Here is a 24,177-nt window from a genome sequence, read left to right on the forward strand (position 1 = left end):
TGTAACATTGACCACTGCTCTATCTAGATGTTTCCTGTTTTTTCCCACTCAATGGGGATTGGGCCTGGCTTTTGTATGAGGTGAGCAGTGGCCCCTAGAATTGGGGGTGAATCTTACTTGTAGGCTCTCCATTAAAGCTGTTGGCTCACGGAGATTTGTGATCCATAGTAAGGACCGTTTGCATTTGTGAGAGCACATCTCACCCCCATAAGGTCATGGAAACCTCAGCAATTAGTAGAAAGATGATTCCCATGTCTCCATTGTCATCTCGCCACGTTACAGGCATGATGACCTGATCAGCCAATTTTAATCCTCCAACACCTTGGAAGTCGGGCCCAGGCACTGTCTTCCAATGTTGCATTTTTCTTGCATCCATAGCTTTTAAGACAGTGGCATCTGCCCCCATATCAATTAAACCCACAAAGGCAATGTCATCTAAATATAGGGTCAATTTTGGCCTCAGATTGAAGATGGGCATCGACCAGTTAATGGTGGTGGGACTCCCTCTTACTTGCTGGGCTGAGGGCCACACTACTAGTAGTTTAAAGGCTTGGTCTTGCAATCTTTTGCCCGATTAAAGCCTTTTTTACATCTGGGACACAGCATTTTGGGCTTGTCCTGTGTGTCAGCTTTTGGGCAGTTACGCCATAGGTGTCCCACTTCCTGACATCCCCAACAAACTGGAGGGTCATTAGACTTCCTTGTGTTCACTTTGTTAATGGCCACAGTTAGGGGCCTGTATGGGTGTTTCAGCAGGGTTTACCTCCTGTGTAGCTACTATCCATTTAGAAATGTTTTTATTATGGACTGGGGCGATTGCTGCTTTTGCCTCTTTGGTAGCACCTTCCCAAGCCAATTGTTTGACCAAATTGTCTTGTTGGGGGCCAGGCGGTAATCTTGTCTCTACTGCCTCCAAGAGGCTGGCAAGGAAATCGGGGATCTATTTGCCTGGGCCTCGAATTAGGTTTCTAAAGAGCTGATATAATCAGGAGGATTTATATTTTTTAAGGCTCTAAGTGCCAAATCTCTGACCTGACCAAAATAGGCAACTACTCCAATGCAGGTCTGTTCATGAGGATATGCAGGTGCCGTGGCCTGTAAGCATATCAAAGGTTACTGCTATTCCATAGGCAGATTATTCCTCACCATGGTTTCAGCCTCTTCCTCATAGGAGGCTTTCCACTGTAAGAACTGTGGTCTCGACAAACATGCTTTGAGCAGTGCAACCCAGTCAAAATGAGTTTGAAGGTTCACTGCCCATTGTGTGAGCACTTGTTCAAAGTAGGAAGAGTTAGGACCTGACTCTTGAGAAGCCTTTTTTAGCATAGTAAGGTCATTTATGGGTGTTGGAATCCAGGGCCTGAATTCTGCATCCACTCCTAAATTAACAGCAAACATGCGGGTGGGATGGGGTCTAGCAGCTTCCCTGAGAGCCTGGGGTGCCCGGGGACTGCCACAAATGTGGGGATCCTCACTGGGTGCAGATGGGATGGCCTCACATGGGTTATTGCCTCGAGGTGGTCTAAGTTTATCCTGCGAGTATTTGGGGGGTGGCTTAGCAGACATTGCTGCGTTGTCTGCTGTCGTCATTTTCACCGTCGGAGCTCTCTCTCCCTAAGTCGTCAACTGTTGCCTGTGAGACAGGGACCTGGAGTGTCAGGCTCTTAGCACTCAGATTGACTGCTCGGTAATCTGTGTGTGCTTCTGAGAGGGGGTATCTTTCCCATGTTTGAGTGTTTAAGAGCGGCACGGCACACCAACTCTGGCCAAAGGAAAGACACGCACAGCACTGCTGCCATAAGAAAGCAAATTCCTAGCACCTCAGTGGCTGATGCCATTCTGCAGGGGTTCCCTACGTTAGACAGACAGTGGTGTATCAGATCGTACGTATGTCCTGTGCTTAGTGGGGGACTTCCTTGATTCATTAGGTCAAGGCAGTGTGCCCACACAGTGTCTCTGGAGCGTCACCTCTCTCAAGTGAGGGAAGATGACTTGGTTCCGAATTATGTGAATTCACAGGGCAAACCAATAGGAAAAGGAGGAGCTGAGAAGCGGCGTATGCTTCTGGGTGGTGTGTGCCTAACCTGGGGTCACTTAGACCGAGGACAAGGAAAGGGGCATAGGAGAGGGTTCTGTGCTCACCCTCACAAAACTTAACAGCGCACAAAACACCGAGGGACCTACTTGCCGAAATCAAGGGGAGACCTCACTGAGTTCGACACGCTGTCTCTCTTTCAATCACATTGGCATGCCAGATGTTGAGGTGGATTCGTTCTGAGGAGGAGGAGTATGGTGGGGGCAAGAGGCACAGATGCGCCACACAGACCCCAGGAGCTGGGTGAAAGCAGGCCTGAGGCGAGCAGCCTGCAGACTCATTTATTTCAGTTGGTACAGCTGCTTATATAGCCAAGACCAGCCAATCCGGTCAAGGGGCGGTCTATGCCCCAACCAATCACAGCCTGCTGCCAGGCAGGCTCCGTTGCCAGGTGGATTTTGAAGCCATTCCTGAGTAACTGACGCTTGCCAGTGGCCATCTTGTTCTGTCCCTCCCCACATTTTTAAATTTTGGCTGTTGTACTTTACCTCCTTCTATATCGCCTGTCTCAACATTGTACAGTGAATTGACTGCCTCATTAGCATCACTGTCAGTTTCAAGAACTCTCTTTAGACTGCAGCGATGAATTCTCTCGGCTTTTTTGGTGAATGTCCGCTCTCCCTCATGTCTGAAGGATGCATTGGCTGGGTGTACTGTTCGTGGCTGGCATTGGTTTTGCTTCATGACTTGAAGTCTCGTCCCAGTCTTTCCTGGACTGTAATGGCTGGCATTGGTTTTGCTTCATGACTTGAAGTCTCGTCCCAGTCCTTCCTGGACTGTAATGGCTGGCATTGGTTTTGCTTCATGACTTGAAGTCTCATCCCAGTCCTTCCTGGACTGTAATGGCTGGCGTTGGTTTTGCTTCATGACTTGAAGTCTCGTCCCAGTCCTTCCTGGACTGTAATGGCTGGCATTGGTTTTGCTTCATGACTTGAAGTCTCGTCCCAGTCCTTCCTGGACTGTAAGGGTTCTGCTGAGCAGTCTGCGGTCGGCTGAACTGGGACCCCTTCGTGAGTTATTTGTGTCTCTGCTCTTGTAGCTTTGGAAATACTCTGAACCCTTACACTTGGAAAGCTTGACTGGAGTGTTTCCTGGGGTAGAAATCATTGGGTTGAATGACTTCTGAACTTTGATCTCCTGCATATGGATAATTGACCGTTTCTCTAGGTTTGGGAAGTTTTCTATCATCATTGTGCTTTCTGCTCCTTTGGCATTCTTATTTTAAAAGACTTATCTATTGGAAAGTCAGAGTTACACAGAGAGAGGTCTTCCATCCACTGGTTCACTCCCCAAATGGCTGCAACAGTTGGAGCTGCACTGATCCGGAGCCAGGAGGCCCAAGGACCTGGGCCATCTTCTGCTTTCCCAGGCCATAGCAGAGAGCTGGATGTGAAGTAGAGCAGTCAGGATTAGAACCAACACCCATATGGGATGCCGGCACTGCAGTTGGCGGCTTTACCCATTGTGCCACAGCACTGGCCCCCACCTTTGGCATTAAGATTCACTTGATTCCCCAATAACTGATATGTTTTCTCTTTCCATGCTGTTCCAAATGCTCCAAAGATTTTCTTCATTCCTTCTAATTCTGTTTTCTCCTCCAACTGTATATTTTAGAGTAGCCTGTCTTGGGACTCACTGTTTTGTTGGCTGTATCCTATTGATAATTTGTTTCATTTGTGTTATGCTTAGGATGCTTTCCAGCGAAGCATTTCTCTGTATTTTGTTTAATTACTTCCATCTCTGTCATCTATTAGAACATTGAATAGTATCTCAGGGTTTTTCTTGAAGTTTACTGAGTTTCCTTAAAGCAGCTAGTTGGAAAAGTCACCTGAGCGTTTGGTCACTTCAGCTCCTGGAAGCTGGTTTCCAGCTCCTTACTTTGCTCCTCAGACAAGGACCCACTTCCCTGAAGTCTTGCTGCTTCTTGGTGCATGATGTCACCTGAACACTGATGAGTCGCAGTGATCTGGCTTTGCTCTGGGCTGTCCTGCTCTGAGTTCACGGACACTTCAGCTATTTCAGCACTGGACAGCACCCAAGTCAAGCTTTCTCCCAGGCCTTCTGTTTATTTTTTTTTTTAAACCAAACTCAAACCTGCAGTTGTGTTCAGAATGAACTGGAGGAGTGCCTACAAAGGGGCTGTCCATGCCTACGAGCTTCTTTCCCAGCTGTCGTGGGCTGTTGCTTTATGCTGTTCCACAAATGCCATGATACTAGATCATGCCTTGAATCCACGCCCCACCAAGACAAGTAGAGCCTGGGGGTTTGACGGAATTCCGCCCTGCCGAGGTCTGTCTGCTGCCAAGGTGGGCTCACTGCCCAGTGCCACGTCTACCAGCCACTGATGACACTGGCTGGGGTATGAGACTGAGCAGCTGGGACCACAGATACCCACATGGCAGCAAGACAGTTCCAGAAGCTCGACTGAAGACACGGAGCTGGTGTAAGAGCCACTGGGATTTGTTCTGTGTTGGGTTACACAAACTTGGCCCCGAGTCTCAGAATAGCCCTGTGTTTCCTTGCTGTCGACCCAAGGCTGTGGGAGAAGTGGTAGAGGCAGACCCTCGGTTGTGCGGGTTGGGCAGGCACCCTTGGCTGCGTAGGTGTGGACCGGGCAAATTGCATCTGTCACACCAAGCCAAGTCCATCTCATCAAGATGCAGTGCCTGATACTGTGGGGGATCCAGAGATGCCATCCGCAGGTACTTGCTGGGAACAGAAACCTTGAAGATCTGCCCAGCATTGGGCATCTGGGTCCTAAGAGACAAGCCCGTGCCCTTGGCCATCTGCTCACTGTGGGAGGGCAATGACAAAGCCAGCCCCCGGCCACCTAGCCTGGCTCCAGGCTGGGTTACACCTGAGTCCCATAGTCACCGAGCCCCAGAATGGTCCAGGAACACATGTAAAATAGTGTGGGACACACCTCCCACAGGGGTGTAACACTCTGCCTGAGCAGGTCTAGAGGCTTAGTCCAAGCACTGACCCTGAGGTAGAAGCCTCTGGGCTTTATCAGATGCTGGGTCTCAAGGTGAAAATCCAAGCTCTGAGTTCCAAGGCATGATCCCGACTCCCACCCCTGGCCTCTCTGCGTGGCTGGAGCTTGGCAGCTTTGGGCCAGCAGCTGGGGGAGGGGTGATGCAGACGACTTTGATTGCTGCTGTCTTCATACAGCTTGACTCCTTCTCAGGCACTAGGTCTCTCACCTGGCTTCATGGCTCTTGAGATGGTGACTTCATAAATAAATGAATGAATGAAGCGGTGTCCCTGTGGGGAGCTGGTCATCAGGGTGTGTCGCTTTGCCACCATCTTTGTTCCCTCCTGATGTGAGACATGAAACAGTTCTTTCCCCCTCTCCCCTGTGGTCTTTCTGGAGCCTGAGTGGAATGGACGTGGGAGTTTCTGGAGCTGTTAATATGTAGATAGTTCATCTTTTCCATCCTTTATGCATGACGACCTCCCCTGCCCGTGCAGCTGTGCGGGAGAACCTCAGCGCCTTCCCTGGCTGCCTCCTTCCTACTCGGGACCACTGCACTACATGTCCTTGGAGGATCTCTTCCTGTTTACTTCTTAAAATTCAAAATTATTTTCTATCACAATTCTGCTTCTACCTCTAACAGAGTCACCAAAATTTGCATGTAACTTCGAGTTTTATTTTCGAAAACTGTATTTATACAAAGAACAGATTATACGTATTTCATATGTGATAAGCACGTAATAATACTTCCTACCCTCTTGCCTTCCTCTTTTTTCCTTTTAATTTTTACAGTAACATACTTTGGATTTATTTCATAGTCATGGGCTTATTTCTCCATTAAATACAGAAGTCAACAAGTAGTAAGTAAAAAGACCACTGTTGCACAGGAATATAGACAAGGGCTATAAACAATCAAATCTCAAGTTGTCAATTTTACTCAAATACTACTACTTGGTGCTCTATATTAGGTACCACAAATTAAAAATTCTTTTGGGGTCTGGCTTATTTCACTGGACGTAGTGGTCTCCAGTTTCATCAACTATCTTGGAAAAGACATCTTGTTGTTTTCTATGCCTGAGTAGTATTATATTGCATATATATGTATATATATATATATATATATACACACACACACACACACACATATACCACATTTTCTTTATCCAGTCATCAGTTGGTGGACATCTGTTGATTCTTAATCTTAGCTGTTGTGAATTGAGCTGCTGTAAACATAGGGGTACAGATAACTCTTCCATGTGCTAATTTCATTTTCTTTGGGTAAATTCCCAGGCTTGGGATGGCTGGGTCATCTGGTAGATCAGATCTATCTTCAAATTTCTGAGGAGTCTCCATACTGTCTTCCACAATGGCTGTACCACTTTACATTCCCACCAACAGTGTATTAAGTTACCTTTTCCCCCACATCCTTACCAGCGTTAATTGGTTTTTGATTTCTGTATAATAGCCATTCTAACTGGGGTAAAGTGATACGTCACTGAAGATTTTTTAAGATTTATTTATTTGAAAGAGAGGAGAGGCAGAGAGAGAGAGAGAGAGAGAGAGAGAGAGAGGTCTTCAAGCCAATGGTTCACTCCCCAATTGGCCACAGCGGTCAGAGCTGTGCCAATCCAAAGCAGAAAGCCAGGAGCTTCTTCTGGATCTCCCACACAGGTGCAGGCACGCAAGGACTTGGGCCATCTTCTACTGCTTTCCCAGGCCATAGCAGAGAGCTGGATTGGAAGTGGAACAGCTGGGACTCGAACCAGTGCCCATGTGGGATGCTGGCACTGCAGATGGTGTCTTTACCCACTATGCCACAGTGCTGGCCCGTTATTGCAGTTTTTATTTGCATTTTCCCAATGGCTAGTAATCCTGAGCATCTTCTCATGAGGCTGTTGGCCATTTGCATTTCATCCTTCGAAAAATGCCTGTTCATATCCATAGACCAGTTCTTAACTGGATTGTTGTTGGGGGTCTTAAGCCTGAGACTGCCCCCTGACCAGCAGGGGGCAGTACAAGCACTCCCCAACAAGGCGAACAGGAGAGGTAAGGTCCACGGGTCAAGCACACCACAGCAAGCACCCGTGAGTTCTGTCAAAGCAGGAACTACTTTATTGAGGAAGTGTACAGGCTTATAAAGCTTGTGAAAGACATGCGCAGCAGGGGAGCCAATCAGTGAACAGGTCATGCAGGCATGGGTGGACCACGCATGGGGGCATCTTAAGCGAGGTATAGGGATCATGCACTGTCCACGGGTCCAGAACTAAATTGGACGTATCCCTGCAGGTAGTCCGATCTCACGTAGTGTAACTGCAGTGGCCACAGACACGCCCCCCGAACATCCGCTGGGTCCATTTGTTAGGAACTATTTCAGGCAATGCCCAGTATTTCCCCCTTTTTGTTAAAGAGAGAAGGAGGAACTGAGTGGAGAGTGTGTCTGTCTTAGGTTGTCCGCTCTGACTGGGATCAGCCCTTTAGGGAGCATGCCTGTCTTAGGTTGTCCCCCTCTGGGGATCTTACCCGTCTTTGACTACTGCTCCAGCTATTAGGGGCTGCCCCAGGGGATCTTAGCCGTCGTTGGCTACCACCTCAGCAACTCAGGGTATGATGTATGATACCTCTGCATCTTGGCAGTGGCCGTGGGTGGACGTATAGGGTTCCCAGTCTGGTGCTTAAAGAGCGGCATAACTCGGTTCTTGAAGAGTGGCATGTTGTTGTCAGACCACCATTAACTGGACTGCAGTGATGCGATCTTAAACAAATTTATAAGGATAATGGAGACCAAGGGGCCCACAAGGGGGAGGAGATAAGGAAGCCATCCCCCAAGGCCCGACTACAGGTCACTAGAGCTTGAAGGTCTTCTTGGAGGGTCTTGATCTTGTTCTGGATGATGCCGGAGTGATTGGCATAAAAGCAGCACTCCTGATGTACCGTGATGATCCAGTCACAATGGGGCAGAGAGTCCAATGTGGTCTTTTCATCCCTGTAAGAAAAGAAAAATCACTCCTCAGGAGAGGGTCCTCCTCGGTGACTCTCTTCGACAGAGGGGAGATATTTAAGGTTTCTCGCAGGTCCCATATGGGATTGGAATTCCCTTGAGGGAAGACACACCCAAATCCTCTGCCAGCACCTACCAGTGGGTCTGGTCCTTGCCAGCATCCCGTTAGTGGGGTTTTCCATTTTATCCTAATTGAAAGGTAGGGTACTTGGAGGGACCAATGTTTGTGAAAGGCTGACAAGGGCTGATGTTTGGGAAAATTTAAAATATTTAAGGTGAGCATGGCCATTCATAGCTGGTCTTGTGGGGGTATGAGGGTATGATTCCCCCTGTTTGTTTTATAAGTTGGTCTTTTTAAAATCTTTTTTTTTTTGACAGGCAGAGTAGACAGAGAAAGGTCTTCCTTTGCCATTGGTTCACCCTCCAATGGCCGCCGTGGCCAGTGCGCTGCGGCCAGCACACCACGCTGATCCAAAGCCAGGAGCCAGGTGCTTATCCTGGTCTCCCATGCGGGTGCAGGGCCCAAGCACTTGGACCATCCTCCACTGCACTCCTGGGCCATAGCAGAGAGCTGGCCTGGAAGAGGGGCAACCGGGACAGAATCCGGCGCCCCAACCAGGACTAGAACCCGGTGTGCTGGCACCGCTAGGCGGAGGATTAGCCTGTTGAGCCATGGAGCCGGCAGGTCTTTTAAAATCTTATTTTGTCTTTTGATGATTGCTTGTCCTTGTGGGTTGTGCAGAATTCCAGTAGAGTGTTAAATATGCCATCAGTTGAAGAATTCTTGTGTTGTGTTACTAATGAAACAGAGGCCATTATCAGTCTTGACTTTTGCTGGTAGCCCCAAAATAGCAAAACACTGTAGAAAATGACTAACAGCATGTTTGGCCTTTTCACCGGAGTGAGCAGTGGCCCAGCAGGCATGGGAGTACGTGTCATGGGCATAAAGATACATCTAAGCTTGCCAAATGGTGCATATGTGTAACATCAGTTTGCCGTAGTATGTTGGGCTTTCGTCCTCTAGGATTTACTCCAGGTGTTTGGAGAGGTGGGACTCGTAACAGGGGAAGACATGATTTGCAGGTTCTTGCAATCCATTTAAGGTCTTTAATGGGAACAGAAGGAGATCTATGATGTAACCCTCTCCAATTTAGACGTGTAAGGTTATGAAGATCTTGAGCGAGCTGTAAATCGGGAATGGTTTGAATTGGGGCCGTCAAGACCCCATGCGTGGCCAATTGATCTGCCGTTCTATTGCCTTGTGACAAGAAACCTGGCAAACTTTGATGTCCTCTCAAGTGTTGTACAGAGAGAGGTTGACTTCTTTGCTCAATAAGGACCTTACCTGGATCATTAATGGGGTGATAGGATTGTTATCTAACCTAATATGGGACAAAATTAGAGTGGGCAGGAGTTTGACCACGTAGAGACTATCCGAGAATAGATTTAGTGGCTCTCTAATACGGGACATGGCCATGGCTACAGCACACAGTTCCTTAAAATGGGCAGATGCCTCAACAGACTCAAAATATAATTGAGGCGACCTTTTTAGGGCACCTGATGTAGGAGGGTAAACAACTACTGCAGAACCAGCTTGTCCCTCATCTGTAAACACATTGACAGCCTCCTTTAAGGGCTTGGTAGAGAAGAGGGTAGGAGGTATCCATGACAGGTGGGGAAAGGAAGTTACCCACCTAGTTGGACCGTAATGGCAATTTTTCCTAGAAAACCTTCTAGAGCTAAGGACACCCTAGAGTTGTTGCTTTGTATCCACTCAAAGCCTGAGGACCAGTAGGGGACAACAAGCATCTCAATCTTTGCCATAATGTCTAACAGAGGTGTCCTTCTCCTTAATGATGAGGTTTGCCAATTGGTCAAGATGTGACTACACTCTAGGGGCTCCTCCAGTGGAGGTGTGTATCCACTGGAGAGGATTTCCTTCTTGGGTGATTACAGCCGTGAGCAGTTTGGCTCCTAAAAGGATCCCAAGGCTCACGGGATACTTAGGGTTATATCTAGCTAGTTGGAGATTATCAAGGGCCTATTGGACCTCTTGTAGTATTCTGAGGTATGTTACATTTAGACTGAGTCTCAGTAAGGTCCTTGTCTTTAAATAAATCAAAGAGAGGGAGGAGATCCTCAGTAGAAATATGGAGCCAGGGCCTCTGCCAATTTAGCTCTCCCAGCAGTTTTTGTAGTACCACTAAGAAATATTTGGGCTGTATTGATAGCTGAGGTTTAAGGGGGGAGACAGAGTCCATATTGAGATGGGTATCCAAGATTTTGAATGGGGGGATGGTCTGGACCTTATTGCTGGAAATATGGAGACCAGCTTGAGCTAGGAGTTTTTGTAACTGTCTAAAAGCGGACCCTAATTGTTCTGGGTTAGCTGATCCAATAATAATGTCACCCATATATATATATATATATATATATATATATATATATATATATATATATTCATCCATATGTGTGTGTGTGTGTGTGTGTGTGATCCCTTCCTGTTGTAAGGGGTGCAAAACCCTGGAGACAAAATGTTGGCAAAAGGCAGGACCATTGGCCATTCCTTGGGGAAGAACTAAGAACTACCCATTTACATTCTTCATCCAGACCCTGAAAGTTTGTGGAGGGTACGGAGAAGGCCAATTTTTCACAATCATTAGGATTTAAGGGGATAGAAAAACAATCTTTGTCTACTACTATAAGTGTCAAATTGGAAGGTATAGAAGGGATCCAGGACAGCCCTCAGAGGGGAGTTCTCACCTGAGTTATGCAGTCGATATTTCTAAGGTCTTGTAGCATTCTCCACTTTCCAGAAGCCTTTCAAATAACAAAAACAGGGCTATTCCATGGACTCATAGAGGGCCCAATACGTCCCAGTTGTAATTGTTCTGATATGATTCCTTTTAACATTGACAACTTGTTTCGAGGCAGCGGCCACTGTTCCACCCTGGGAGCCATTGAATTGCAGGGACCAATGGAACAGTGGCCTCTAGGATTGGGGGTGAGGCCTGACCCGGGGGCTGGAACGCCAGTCCTAGAAGCCTTGCAGAATCGGTCACACCAGGCTTAGGGAGCCTGGTGACTTAAATTGCTGTTGATGTTCCTCCTCCTCTAGGAGATCCTCATAGAATGCCTTATGATCTGTAGTAACATATACCTCAGTCTCTCCCAGTATATCTTGTCCCAACAGGTTAGTGGATAGACCAGTGGCCACAAGGGGGCACACTTCCCCCTGGCTACCATCCACATCCTTCCATTTTAAGAAATCTTACCTGGTATTTCCCCCAACTCCCAACAGATGGGGCCCTGGGCCTAGTTTCCACTGTGGAGGAACTTCTCTTAAAACTGTGCGGTCGGCCCCAGTGTCGATCAGACAGCAGAATTTCTTTTTGGCTATGGAAATATCCATCCTGAGCCTGATTCCTGGAGTAACAGCGACAGTCCAATGGGCACGGGGGGACCTCTGGGAGTAGGCCTAGACCTATTATCTCCTGTGGCTGGTGAGGTCCAGGCAGAGCCTGAGGAGATACCTCCTTTATGTGACGGGGCTGGAGGGTGCCCCCTGTCTAGTTTAAAGGCTTCCCTTCAACATCAAACGTTGATTTACAGTCCTTTAGCCAATGGAAACCTTTGCCACAGTGGGGACATGGAGTCTCAGGTTTAGTGCCTCCTTTTCCTCCAGAGGGCAGGGAACGAGGTGGTGTTTGAGCAGCAGGGCGACTATTGGGACATTCCCTCCTAAAGTGACCCAATTGACCACATCCAAAGCAAGTTCCCCCTTTTTTCCCAGTGGCCAGAGTGAGGGCATTGGCAAAGGCCTCAGACAGTAAGGTTGTCTGGGTTTGTAAGGCAGCCACCAAGGACTGAGATCGATGGGCTTGTGTCCCCACACCCTTGGTGGCCATGACCCATCTACCCATTGACCTGTATTTCATGCCTGCACAAGCAAGTTTATGATCTGTGGTCATGCCCTCCCATACTAACATCTTAACAAATTGAACTCCCAGGGGCTCTAGGAGGAACTTCCTCCGGAGGCTCTTTTCAACCCGCTCCATAAAGGTGGCCAGGTCCTCAGATGACCTTTGAGTGATCCCAGCTGCGGGTGGTTCAGAGGGGCCTTCCTCCAGCTTTTTCCAGGCGGCCAGTCCTGTGGCCCTTACTTGCTCCTGGGAAGCCTGTTGCAGGCCAGTAGCATATTGGTCACTAGATCCAGAAAGCATCCCGAAAGTTATTGGTATAGGAGGATCAGCAGCCTGGTTTCTTTCCATCTGCCTATGACACTCGTCATTAAAAAAGGCACACCGCTATGTATAGAGGACCAGGGAGTACAGCTTTAGCCAATTTTTTCCAGTCTTGGATGGTACATTGTTGATGAGCGAGACCCTGGAGAATAGTTTCGGTCCATGGAGAATTTGGCCCATCTTCAGAAACAGCCTTTTTTAATTCTTTTAGCTCATGGGCTTCCCAAGGATACCACGGCGCAGGCCGGTTGCCTCCCGGATTGACGTTTACCGGTAAAGCCATGCAGGGTGAGGGTGAGACTCCACCCGGACCATAAAATGGCGGCTGCAAGCCATCTCAGTTAGAAGGACAAGATGGCAGTGGGCGATCCAAGGGAGGGGAATACCCGTAAGGGGATGGCCACCCGGGCGGCACAAGGCCGGATGTCCCTTCTGTAATTGGAGGTGCAGTGATTTGAGGCCTCACTGGGCCTTTAGGGGTTACCGCCACACCTGAAGGCTCTACCTTAGTTTCAGCTGCCTCTGGAGATTTATGAGCCTCCTGACCTTCCTCATCAAAGGCCACCCAGCTCAATTGTTTCATATCAACTGGCTTGTTGAGGTCGGTGGAAAGCAAGGCTTAAGGGCAGACAGGGTAAGGTAGGTCCCCAATGGAGGAACAGTCACAAGACTGATCTCCTGTTTTTGAACCAGCTGTTCCACCCGGTCCTATGTGAACCAGTCAAAAAGATTGGCAGCAGCGAGCCATGGCGCCCCTTCCGTAAGGGCTTCCCAAACCTCTTCGGCCTGAGAGTCAGAAATTTCTAAGCCTTGAGTCTTTGGTACGTATCTCAGCGCCTTAGGTGCTGGGTCATGAAACTTAGCTTGAGATTGCCCCATCCTTTCAGGGATACCTTACCCCGAGAGCCTCGCTTAGCCACATCTGCCGGTACTTTCACTTTGGCCGGAGTCGGTCCTTGTCTCAGGCCAGAGTCAGTCCTTCTTTAGGGCTCATTTGAGTCCATCGGGCCGCATGTTGAGTGCCACTTGTTGGGGTTGTAAGCCTGAGACTGTCCCCTGACCAGCAGGGGGCAGTACAAGCACTCCCCAACAAGGCGAACGGGAGAGGTAAGGTCGACGGGTCAAGCACACCACAGCAAGCACCCGTGAGTTCTGTCGAAGCAGGAACTACTTTATTGAGGAAGTGTGCAAGCTTATAAAGCTTATGAAAGACATGCACAGTAGGGGAGCCAATCAGTGAAAAGGTCATGCAGGCGTGGGTGGACCACGCACAGGGCCATCTTAAGCAAGGTATAGGGATCATGCACTGTCCACGGGTCCAGAACTAAATCAGACGTATCCCTGTAGGTGGTCTGATCTCGCGTGGTGTAACTTCACTGGCCGCAGACACGCCCCAGGCGCCATGTTGTTAGGGACTATTTTAGGAAATGCCCAGTAGATTGTTTTCTTTTGTTGAGTTTCTTGAGCTCCTGGATATTCTGGATAATAATCCTTTATCAGGTGTATAGTTTACAAATATATTCTCCCATTCTGTCATTGCCTCTTTGAGTATTTCCTTTGCTGTGCAGAAGCTCCTTAGCTTGATGGAATCCCATTTGTCTATTTTGACTTTAAAAAAAATTATTTATTTGAAAGAGTAACACCGAGAGAAGAGGCAGAGAGGTCTCTCCACAGGTTCACTCCCCAATTGGCTGCAAAGGCTGCAGCTGCACCAATCCAGGAGCTTCTTCTGGGTCTCCCATGCAGATTCAGGGGCCCAAGGACTTGGGCCATTTTCCACTGCTTTCCCAGGCCACAGCAGAGAACTAGTTCAGAAGTGGAGCAGCTGGGACTCAAAATGGTGCCAACATGGGATGCTGCCACTGCAGGCGGCAGTTTTACCTGCTACACCACAGCACTGGCCCCATGTATTTTGACTTTGACTGCCTGTTCTATGTTCTTATCCAAGACTTCTTTGCCCATTCCAATGTCTTGCAGTGTTTCCCCTATGTTTTCCTCTAGTAGCTTGATGGTTTCAGGTCTTAGATTTAGATCTCTGATCCATTGTGAGTTGACATTTGCATAGGGAGTAAGGTAGGGAGGGCTCTTGTTTCATACTTCTGCATGTGGAGATCCAATTGTACCAACACCATTTGTTGAAGAGACTCCTTTCTCCAGGGAGTGAGTTCAGCTCACTTGTCAATTACTCAGTTGTTGATGTTTGGATTAATTCCTGGGGTTTTTAATCTGTTCCAATGGTACAAATGTCTATATTTGTGCCAGTAACAAGTTCTGATTACATCTGCCCTATAATATGCTTTGAAATCTAGTAATGTGATACCTCCAGTTTCATTGTTATTGTTTTAAAGTGCTTTAGCTATTTAGAGTCTTTGGTGTTTCCGTATGAACTCTAGGATAGTTTTTTGTAGATATGAGGAATGTCATTGGTGTCTTGATTGGTATTGCATTGAACCTGTAAATTGCTTTGGGCAGTGTGGACATTTTGATAACATTAATTCTTACCTATAAACATGGGAGATTTTTCCATTCTTTACCTTCCATTTCTTTCATTAATGTTTTTCAGTTTTAATTGCTAAGATTTTTTGTGTCCTTGGTTAGTTTATCCCAAGGGATTTAATTTAATTTTTGGTAGCTATTCGGAATTGGATTGATTGTAGAAGTTTTCTCAGCTGTGGCATTGTTCTGTATATACAAAGGCTGTTGATTTTTATGTGTGTATTAGATACCCTGCAACTTTTTGACAAATCTCATACATTCCAGTAGTCTTTGTGGAATCTCTTGAGGGGTGTGTGTGTGTGTGTGTGTATAAAAATAAATTTTCATGTCCTCTGCAAGCAGGGGTAATTTGACCTCCTCCTCTGCAATTTGTATCCCTCTAATTTCTTTTTCTTGCCTAATGGCTCTGGCTAAAACTTCCAGAACTATATTGAATAGTAATGGTGCAAATGGGAGTTCGTGTCTGGTTCTGGGTCATTCAATACGATGCTGGCTGTGGATTTGTCATATTGCCTTGATTGTGTTGCAAAATGTTCTTCTGTACCCAATTTGCCTAAGGTTTTTTAATGATGAAAGGAATTTGCATTTTTATCAAATGCTTTTTCTGCATTTATTGAGATAACATATGGATTTTATTCTCCAATTTATTGTGTTGTATCAGATTTATTGACTTGTATATATTGAACCAACCCTGCACAGCAGGGATAAATCCCACTTGGTCCTGGTTTCTGATGTGTTGTTGGATTCGATTAACTAGTATTTTTGTTGGGTTTTACATCAATGTTCCTCAGGGATATTGGTCTCTAGTTCTGATTCTTTGTTGTATCTTTTTCTGGTTTGGGAATTCAGGTGATATTGGCCTCATAAAAGGAGTTTGGGAGGATGCCCTCTCTTGAAATTGTTTTTGAATAGTTTTAGAAGGATTGGGACTAGTTGATATTGAAAAATTTGGTAGCATTCAACATTGAAGTCATCTAGTCCTGGATTTTTCTTTGTTGGCAGGGTCTTTATTATTGACACAACCTCCATCTTGGTTATTGATCTGTTTAGGTTTTCTGTGTCTTTGTGTCACAATTTTGATAAGTTGTATGTGTCCAGAACCTATCCATTTCTTGTAGATTTTCCAATTTGTTGGCATATAGCTATTTATAGTAATTCTTGATCATTTTTTCTGTGGTAGCTGTTGTAACATGTCCTTTTCATCTCTTTTAGTAATTTGAGTCTTTTTTTTGATTAGTTGGGCTAGCGGTTTATCAATTTTATTTTTTCAGAAAATAAGCTCTACATTTTACTGATCTATTTCATTTCAATTTTGTTCTCATTTTTCTTTCCTCCTAATTTTGAATTTGGATTGTTCTTGTTTTCCTATGTTCTTGAAATACATTGTTAGATCATTTATTTTGATGTATTTCCAATTTCTTGACTTACTCACTAATTGCTATCAACTTTGCTCTTAACATTGCTTTTGCTGTATACCGTAGGTTTTGCTGAGCTGTATTTTCATCTTCATTCATTTCTAGGAATTTTTCTCTAATTTCTTCTGTGGCCCACTGTTCATTCAGGAGCATGTTCAGTCCCCCTGTGCTCACATGTGATATTGCTGGAGTTGATATTGCTGCTTCCCATCTTCATTCCATTGTGGCTGGAAAAGATACCTGGTACAATTCCAGTGTTTGATTTTTGAGACTAGCTTCATTCATAGCCTAGAGAAAGTGCCATGTACTAATGAAAAGTATATTCTGCCACTGTGAGATGAAATATCTGTAGATAACAATTAGATCCATGTAGTCAATACTGTAAATCGGCTCCGTTTCTAAACTTTCTGTCTAGTTGGTCTGTCCATTGACAGTGGGCGTTACTCTCCCTTAAGATCCATTAACATGCACTGGCGCGACAGCTCACTAGGCTAATCCTCCACCTATGGCACCAGCACCCCGGGTTCTAGTCCCGGTTGGGGCCCCGGGTTCTAGTCCTGATTGCTCCCCTTCCAGTCCAGCTCTCTGCTGTGGCCCAGGAAGGCAGTGCTTGGGCCACAAGTGCTTGGGCCCTGCACCCGCATGGGAGACCAGGAGGAAGCACCTGGCTCCTGGCTTCAGATCGGCACAGCTCCTGCCGTAGCGTCCATTTGGGGGATGAACCAATGGAAGGAAGACCTTTCTCTCTCTCTCTCTCCCTCTCACTGTCTAACTCTGCCTGTCCAAAAAAAAAAAAAAGTTGGGAGAAGCTGCTTCCCTGTACGAAGCTGGACGGGAATGCTGGAAGTGGGAAACACGCAGTATTGTGCATTTGTGAGTCTGACGCAAGTGAGACTCAACTCTCGGTCTCGTCCTCCCCCAGGTGTCACTCACTCCTCGTTGTTGAAGATTTTCTTTCCTCTGGAGAACTCGGAGCTCACAGTTCTGGGACAAGATGGCTGATTCTTACTTTTCTGACTTTGGCTTGTTGTGGTACCTGGAAGAACTCAGAAGGGAAGAGTTCTGGAAATTTAAGGAGCTCCTCAAGCAAGAACCTCTGAAATTCAAGCTCAAGCCAATCCCCTGGGCTGAGATCAAGAAGGCCACCAAGGAAGACCTGGCGAAGCTGTTGGAGAAGAACTACCCTGGGCAACAGGCCTGGGAGGTGACCCTGAGCCTCTTCCTGCAGATCAACCGGAAAGATCTCTGGTCAAAGGCCAAGGAAGAGATGAGAAGTGAGTTCAGGGGGAAAGGGCTGGGACTGCGAGTACGGTTGGTTTGCTGTTGCCACCTGCTCACGAAGGTGGCGTGCTTGTTGAATGAGCGGCATCCGACAAAGGGTAGAAGAGTGGGAAGTTGGTGCTGGTCACAGACTGCGGTGAGGGGGGACATCTAAGGCTCCCCCTCCCTTATGCTGCCCCATGCTGAGTTTCTGGAAGTTGGTGTCTGATCACCAGGTCTGCCGAGATGGAGTTCTAGCATGGTGTCTTGCCATCCCTTTGACCAGCCGTGCACAAGGGCCTACGCAGGATCCTGAGGTTAGGAGATAATGAGAGAGTTTGTTGTGAAGTCAGCCAGTCTCTGGGGCCTCCGTCACCCACAGGTGTCTCCTTGACTGTGACAGCCACAGAGTCTCCTTGATGTGGTTCTTTGTCCCGGGCTGTCACTGGCTTGCAGGCAGGGTCAATCTTCTCTGCCATGGGACTGCACGGTATTGGGGGATAGTTTTGGTTGTCATGATAAAGAGCAGTGCCGCTGCTGTCTTGGGGGTAGAGGCCAGGGGTGCCTCTCTACGTCCAGGACAAGCCCCACAACAAAGAATTGTCCAGCCCCACGTGTCAATCGTGCCCTCACTCGGTCACACTGCTTTGTCACCTAAGACGCACAGACCCACACACTCGGTCACACTGGGAGAATCTTGTGATGGCCGCGGTTGACATTGCCAAGAAGCTCGTAATTGAGCATAGCTCACAGACGTGGGAATGACAAACACAAATGCAGACACAGTTATGGCTCTGAGAAAGAGTGCAGGTACAGCTCTCTGGGTAACAAGGGGACCAGAAGTCTAGTTTGAACCAGCTTAGTGAGGCAGAGAACCTGAGCCAGCCAAGCTCCAGGTAGGCTTGCTGGACAGTGGGCTTGGCGGAGAGCAGCCCACAGGAGCTAGGTCCCCACAGGCTGGGGCACTGGCCTCGGCAGCACCACCTGTGTGTGTTGCTGGCCACTGCTTGACATGATGTGACAGGCTGCTGGCTGAAGTCCAGGCAACGTTCTGTCAGCTACGCACACCTGGGATGGATAAGATGTTCAGAAGGTTACTTGCTCAACATCTCTTGCCTCGGCATCCCCCAGGCTGGGAAAGGAGGAGAGGAAGTGGGATCAGGGTCCTGCCAGGTGGGAAAATTCTAGAAAACAATGAGGTAGAATGGGGGTCCTGGGCGACACATTGATGTCGCCTGGGGTAGGTGAGAGGAGTGTGCTGTTGATACCCGGGCACTGAACAGTGTTGAGCAGGGATGTCGGGGTACGTGAACCCAGTGGCAGTTGGCTCAATGAGGGGACCCGGAGGGAGACTCGGGCTCCCTCGGAGCATTTGTTCTTGGATTTCTTTTTTTTTTTTTTAAGATTTATTTGAAAGAGTTACAGAGAGGAGAAGCACAGAGAGAGAGGTCTTCCATCTGCTGGGTCACTCTCCAGATGGCCGCAACGGCCGGAGCTGCACCGATCCAAAACCAGGAGCTTCTTCTAGGTCTCCCATGTGGGTGCAGGTGCCCAAGGACTTGAGCCATCTTCCACTGCTGGATCAGAAGTGGAGCAGCCGGGTCTCAAGCCAGCGCCCATGTGGGATGTCGGCACTTCAGGCCAGGGTGTTAACCTGCTGTGCCACAGCGCTGACCCCTGTTCTGGATTTTCAACAATGACGTGTCCCGGATGTTGTTGTCTGCATGAAGCTGGTGTCAGGGTGGCGGTGTAGGGCTCATGCGCACAATGTTGATGGGTAAGGCCTGATAATGGTACCTTCTGCTTGTCCTCAGTCTGTTGGCTAGGACTCGGTCACACCACGACTCCTAACAACAAGGAAGGATGGGATTGGACGTGCAATTTTCCATCTGGAGCAGTCAGGTGAAAGGCATGAGAATATGCATCGAGCCTTGACCCAATGTGCCATGGACGAGGGACAGATGACTTTTAGAGCATACAGCATGTGTTTGCAATCCTTCAGTTCTGTGCTGAGAAGGGTAGCAGGATAAGTACCGGAGAGTCACTTAAGGCAGCTTGGTGAGTCTCGGCATAGCCAAATCTGACCTTTAGAAAAAGCTGTAACGGGAACCAGCACTGTGGTACAGCAAGTTAAAGCCACAACCTGCAGCACTGGCATCCTATGTGAATGCCAATCAAGCTCCCTGCTAATGCTCCTGGGAAACCAGCAGAGGATGGCCCAAGTCCTTGGGCTCCTGAACCTACATGGAAGACCCAGAAGAAGCTCCTGGCTTTGGCTTGGCCTCAGCCCAGTCATTGCAGCCATTTGGGGAGTGAACCAGCAGATGCAATCAATCAATCTGTGTGTATGTGTGTTTTTCTCTCCCCTCACCACCCCAACCCCCAAGTCTGCCTTTCAAACCCTTTTTAAAGAAATAACTAATGGGGCTGGCACCTGGCGCATTAGGTTAATCCTCTGCCTGTGGCGCTGGCATCTCATATGGTCGCCGGTTCTGTCCCGGTTGCTTCTCTTCCAGTCCAGCTCTCTGCTGTGGGAAGGCAGTGGATGATGGCCCAAGTGCTCAGTCCCCTGCACCTGTGTGGGAGACCAGGAGGAAGAACCTGGCTCCTGGCTTCGGATCAGTACAAGTCCAACCTTTGCGGCCATCTGGGGAGTGAACCTACAGAAGGAAGACCTCTCTCTCTCTCTCTCTCTCTCTCTCTGTAACTCTGTAAAATAAAATCTTTTTTTTTTTGACAGGCAGAGTGGACAGTCAGAGAGAGAGAAAGGTCTTCCTTTTGCCGTTGGTTCACCCTCCAATGGCCGCTGTGGTAGGCGCACTGCGGCCGGTGCACCACGCTGATCCGAAGCCAGGAGCCAGGTGCTTCTCCTGGTCTCCCATGGGGTGCAGGGCCCAAGGACTTGGGCCATCCTCCACTGCACTCCCTGGCCACAGCAGAGAGCTGGCCTGGAAGAGGGGCAACTGGGACAGGATCGGTGCCCCGACCGGGACTAGAACCCGGTGTGCCGACGCCGCAAGGCGGAGGATTAGCCTAGTGAGCCGCGGCGCCGGCTAAAATAAAATCTTTTTTTAAAGGAAATAACTTACATTCCTAGGGAGTAACCTAGAAACAGGAATGGGCCTGAGCTCCTCTGAGCCTCTTCCTCATTAGACGTTTCCCAAATTGCTAAGGACATGGTCAAGTGCCCGCTTCCACGGCAAGTCCCTGCTTTGGAGGGAAGTCGAGGCAGCAGTCGGCCATGCCCTCTGTTCGGAGGGTGAATCCTGAGACCGGACACTGGAGGAGGTTCAATACGAGAATAGGGACATTTTCAGGCAACTCACGTAGAGAATGACAGACGGGGTGGGTGGGTGATCTGGTCAGAAGCTGCACAAGAGGCTTCAACCCGGGGTGCAGATGGGCAAAGACGTCACACAGGGAAGAAGCCGGAGCGCCTTCTCACCGTCGCCTGACGTAGGCTTCCACAGATGCTCTCTCACACCCTGGCCTGCACTCACAGTGGCGGCATTGACACTCCTCGGTCTGGGGCTGGAGTCAGACCAGCAGTTAGGGGTGGGTGTTGGAGGTAGAGGTCAGAACGGAGGAGCGAGGCTCATCCTGCTTGTCCCCCAAGTGCCTGGCTCATTCTTTCTGGAAGATGTCTTCAGATTCTTGTTACAGTGTGCCCTGTACTTCGGCATGTCTCGGCTCATCTACTGAGGTGTGAACTTCTTCACTGCAGGCTAGGATCCTGGTCTCCATCTAATTTTTGACTTCGTCTACTTCGTCGCCTTCATCGTGGAAGTCTTGCAGTAAAGATGGGTTAAAGGGATGTGGTTTAGGGCTATGCTTCTGGAGTTCAGTACAGTCAGAGTATTGGTAATAAACTAGACCTCAAGGATTCCGGTCAGATACAGGATAGACACTCGCCTGACCCTACCATTTCTTAATCAGTCTGAACCTCGAGTCCCATAGACTGTCCCGATGCTTTTTGTGTGAGGTGGGACTGGAGTTGGCTCTGTGGCTTGTAGAAAAGATACTGTGTGTTGGCTGGCTCCGTGGCTTAACAGGCTAATCCTGTTCTAGTCCCGGTCGGGGCGCCGGATTCTATCCTGGTTGCCCCTCTTCCAGGCCAGCTCTCTGCTATGGCCCGGGAAGGCAGTGGAGGATGGCCCAAGTGCTTGGGCCCTGCACCCTGTGGGAGACCAGGAGAAGCACCTGCCTCCTGGCTTCAATCAGCAAGATGCACCAGTCACAGCAGCCATTGGAGGGTGAACCAATGGCAAAAAGGAAGACCTTTCTCTCTGTCTCTCTCTCTCTCTCACTATCCACTCTGCCTGTCAAAAAAAAAAAAAACACTGTGTGAGGTCAACAGTGACACTGTCCCCCCGATGGTGTTCATGGGTCTCCGCTGGGGAGTACCATCCCCCACCTCTTGCACTTGGAATGCAATGCCCGGTTATTCACCCTTGCCTTCGTCTCTAGCTCTGAGTTAGGTTTACAGGTTTGTTCCTGTACTCCCAGGGACAGGGTTTCGTCAGATTCTGCTCCAAACTTACCTAGAGATGTAGATGGGCAACGTCACAGAAGTTGTACGAAGTGTGTAAGTTGTTCTGTGCAGTACAAAACAATGAGTGCGTTTCTACCTGTCTTCCAGTTAACTCGGGTAAATTAAGCCCGTACAGAAAGCACATGAAGGAAAAATTTCATCTCATCTGGGAGAGAGAGACCTGTCTCCAAGTCCCTGAGCACTTCTACAAAGAAACGGTGTGCAACGAGTACATATCACTGCATGTTGCGTACAAGGTCGGCCCACTCACTGTGATACTGAGCGGCCCCGAAGGCAGTGGCAAGACGACGCTTCTGAGAAGGCTGATGCTGGACTGGGCGAACGGGAACTTCTGGAGGGACAGGTTCACCTTTGTGTTCTTCTTCAGCGTCTATGAGCTGAACGGCGTCGCAGAAACGAGCCTGGCGGAGCTCATCTCCAGAGACTGGCCCGCGTCGGAGGAGGTGCTCGAAGATGTCTTTGCCCAGCCTGTGAAGATCCTGTTCATCATGGACGGCTTTGAGGAGCTGAAATTCGACTTGGAACAGAAGACCGACTTGTGCGGTGACTGGAGGCAACGGAAGCCAACACAGGTTATCCTGAGCAGTTTGCTGCAGAAAGCAATGCTTCCAGAATGTTCTTTGCTGCTTGGATACGGCAAGCTGAGTATCAGAAAATATTGTTCCTTCTTGGAAAATCCAACGAACCTAAGACTCAAAGGGTTCTCTGAACAGCAAAGGAAATTGTATTTCTCCCACTTCTTCCGTGAGAAAAAAGAAGCCTTGAAGGCCCTCAGTTTTGTGAGAGACATCCCATCGCTGTTCGCCTTGTGTGAGAACCCTCTGATCTCCTGGCTGCTCTGTACGTGTATGAAGTGGCAGCAAGAGAGAGGGGAGCGACTTCACGTCGTCTTCGAAAACACCACTTCTCTGCACGCGTTCTTCCTAACAAGTGCGTTCAGAGTAGGGAGAGAGAACTGTGCCCCCCTGCAGAACAGGGCGCAGATGAAAAGCTTGTGTACCTTGGCCGCGGAGGGGATATGGACTCAGACCTATGTATTCTCCCACGCGGATCTCAGGAGGCACGGGGTATCTGAATCTGACGTCGTGATGTGGCTGGACGTGAGGTTTCTCCGGCCACGAGGCGATGGCTTCGTCTTCAACCATACGCCCTTGCAGGAGTTCTGTGCTGCCTTGTTCTACTTCCTCGGACAGCCCGGAGACCAGCTGAACCCAGCCATTGGAAGCATAGCGCAGCTGGTCACGGCGATTATGGGGCAGCTCCCCAGCCGCTTGTACCGGATGGGGATATTCCTCTTTGGAATCTGTAGCAGCAGAATCACTAGCATGCTGGGCACATGGTTTGGCGTGCTGCTGTCTGAAGAGATAAAGCCCCAAATCTCCCAGTGCCTTCAGAGCCTAAGCAAGGGCGAGCCTGGTGAGGTGGTGAATTTCCAGAACTTGAGCTCCGCCCTGTTTGAGATCCAGGAGAGGGAATTCGTCGCCCACGTGATGGATTTCTTTGAAGAAATCTTCATTTACATTGACAGCCTCGAAAAACTGGCGATATCGTCCTTCTGCCTGAAAAACTGCCAGAACATGAAGAAACTGCACCTGTGTGTGGATGACGACTTCCCAGGGGACTCGGGCGCTCTCCCAGAGTGAGTCCGCGCGCGCGCGCAGGCCTCTGCCCTCGGGGTTCGCGTTCGTGTCCGTCCTTCACTTTCCTGCTGTAGTCGGGGCTTCCCCGGGGCTTCCCGTTGAGGGCTATGTGGCCGTGAGCAGCAGGTTCTGGGTGCCTTTCCCCATCTGTATAAAGAAAAGGCTTTTACTTGATGAGATCAATGTCAGGTTTAAAGTCACGTAGCTTTTATTATGACTGCTGCTTCCGCTCCTCTGCTTCACCTCTGGGTGCCTGGGACACCTGTGGCTGTGGGTTGTGCCTGTGTCCCTGCTGCCTACGCTGGGTTCAGGTTACCAGCTGGCACTTCAGCTCTCAATTGTCCGGCACCTGTCCTGATGCTGGGGTGCCGCTTCCTGTTCATGGAAGCATCACCAGATACCTCTCCTTGATCATATGAAAATAAGTCTCACATAGCAGAAGAGAATAAGAGAGGGAGGAGATGTACAGTTTGGGACATGCTCAATCGGCATTGCTCCAAATG

The 24,177-nt window shown here is 48.7% G+C and overlaps 1 protein-coding gene across 1 annotated transcript in view; it reads left to right on the plus strand.

The window, feature by feature from the left end:
• Positions 1 to 17,216: 17,216 nt before the first annotated feature.
• LOC133748542 (NACHT, LRR and PYD domains-containing protein 9-like) overlaps positions 17,217 to 24,177 on the plus strand; it is a 28,054-nt gene continuing 21,093 nt past the window's right edge. Inside the window, exons 1-2 of the mRNA XM_062177407.1 lie at positions 17,217 to 17,496; positions 22,122 to 23,673. Coding sequence (XP_062033391.1) covers positions 17,217 to 17,496; positions 22,122 to 23,673 — 1,832 coding nt within the window. The remainder of the gene's footprint in view (positions 17,497 to 22,121; positions 23,674 to 24,177) is intronic.

The sequence above is a fragment of the Lepus europaeus genome, chromosome 19 (assembly GCF_033115175.1).
Source record: "Lepus europaeus isolate LE1 chromosome 19, mLepTim1.pri, whole genome shotgun sequence".
NCBI lineage: Eukaryota > Metazoa > Chordata > Mammalia > Lagomorpha > Leporidae > Lepus > Lepus europaeus.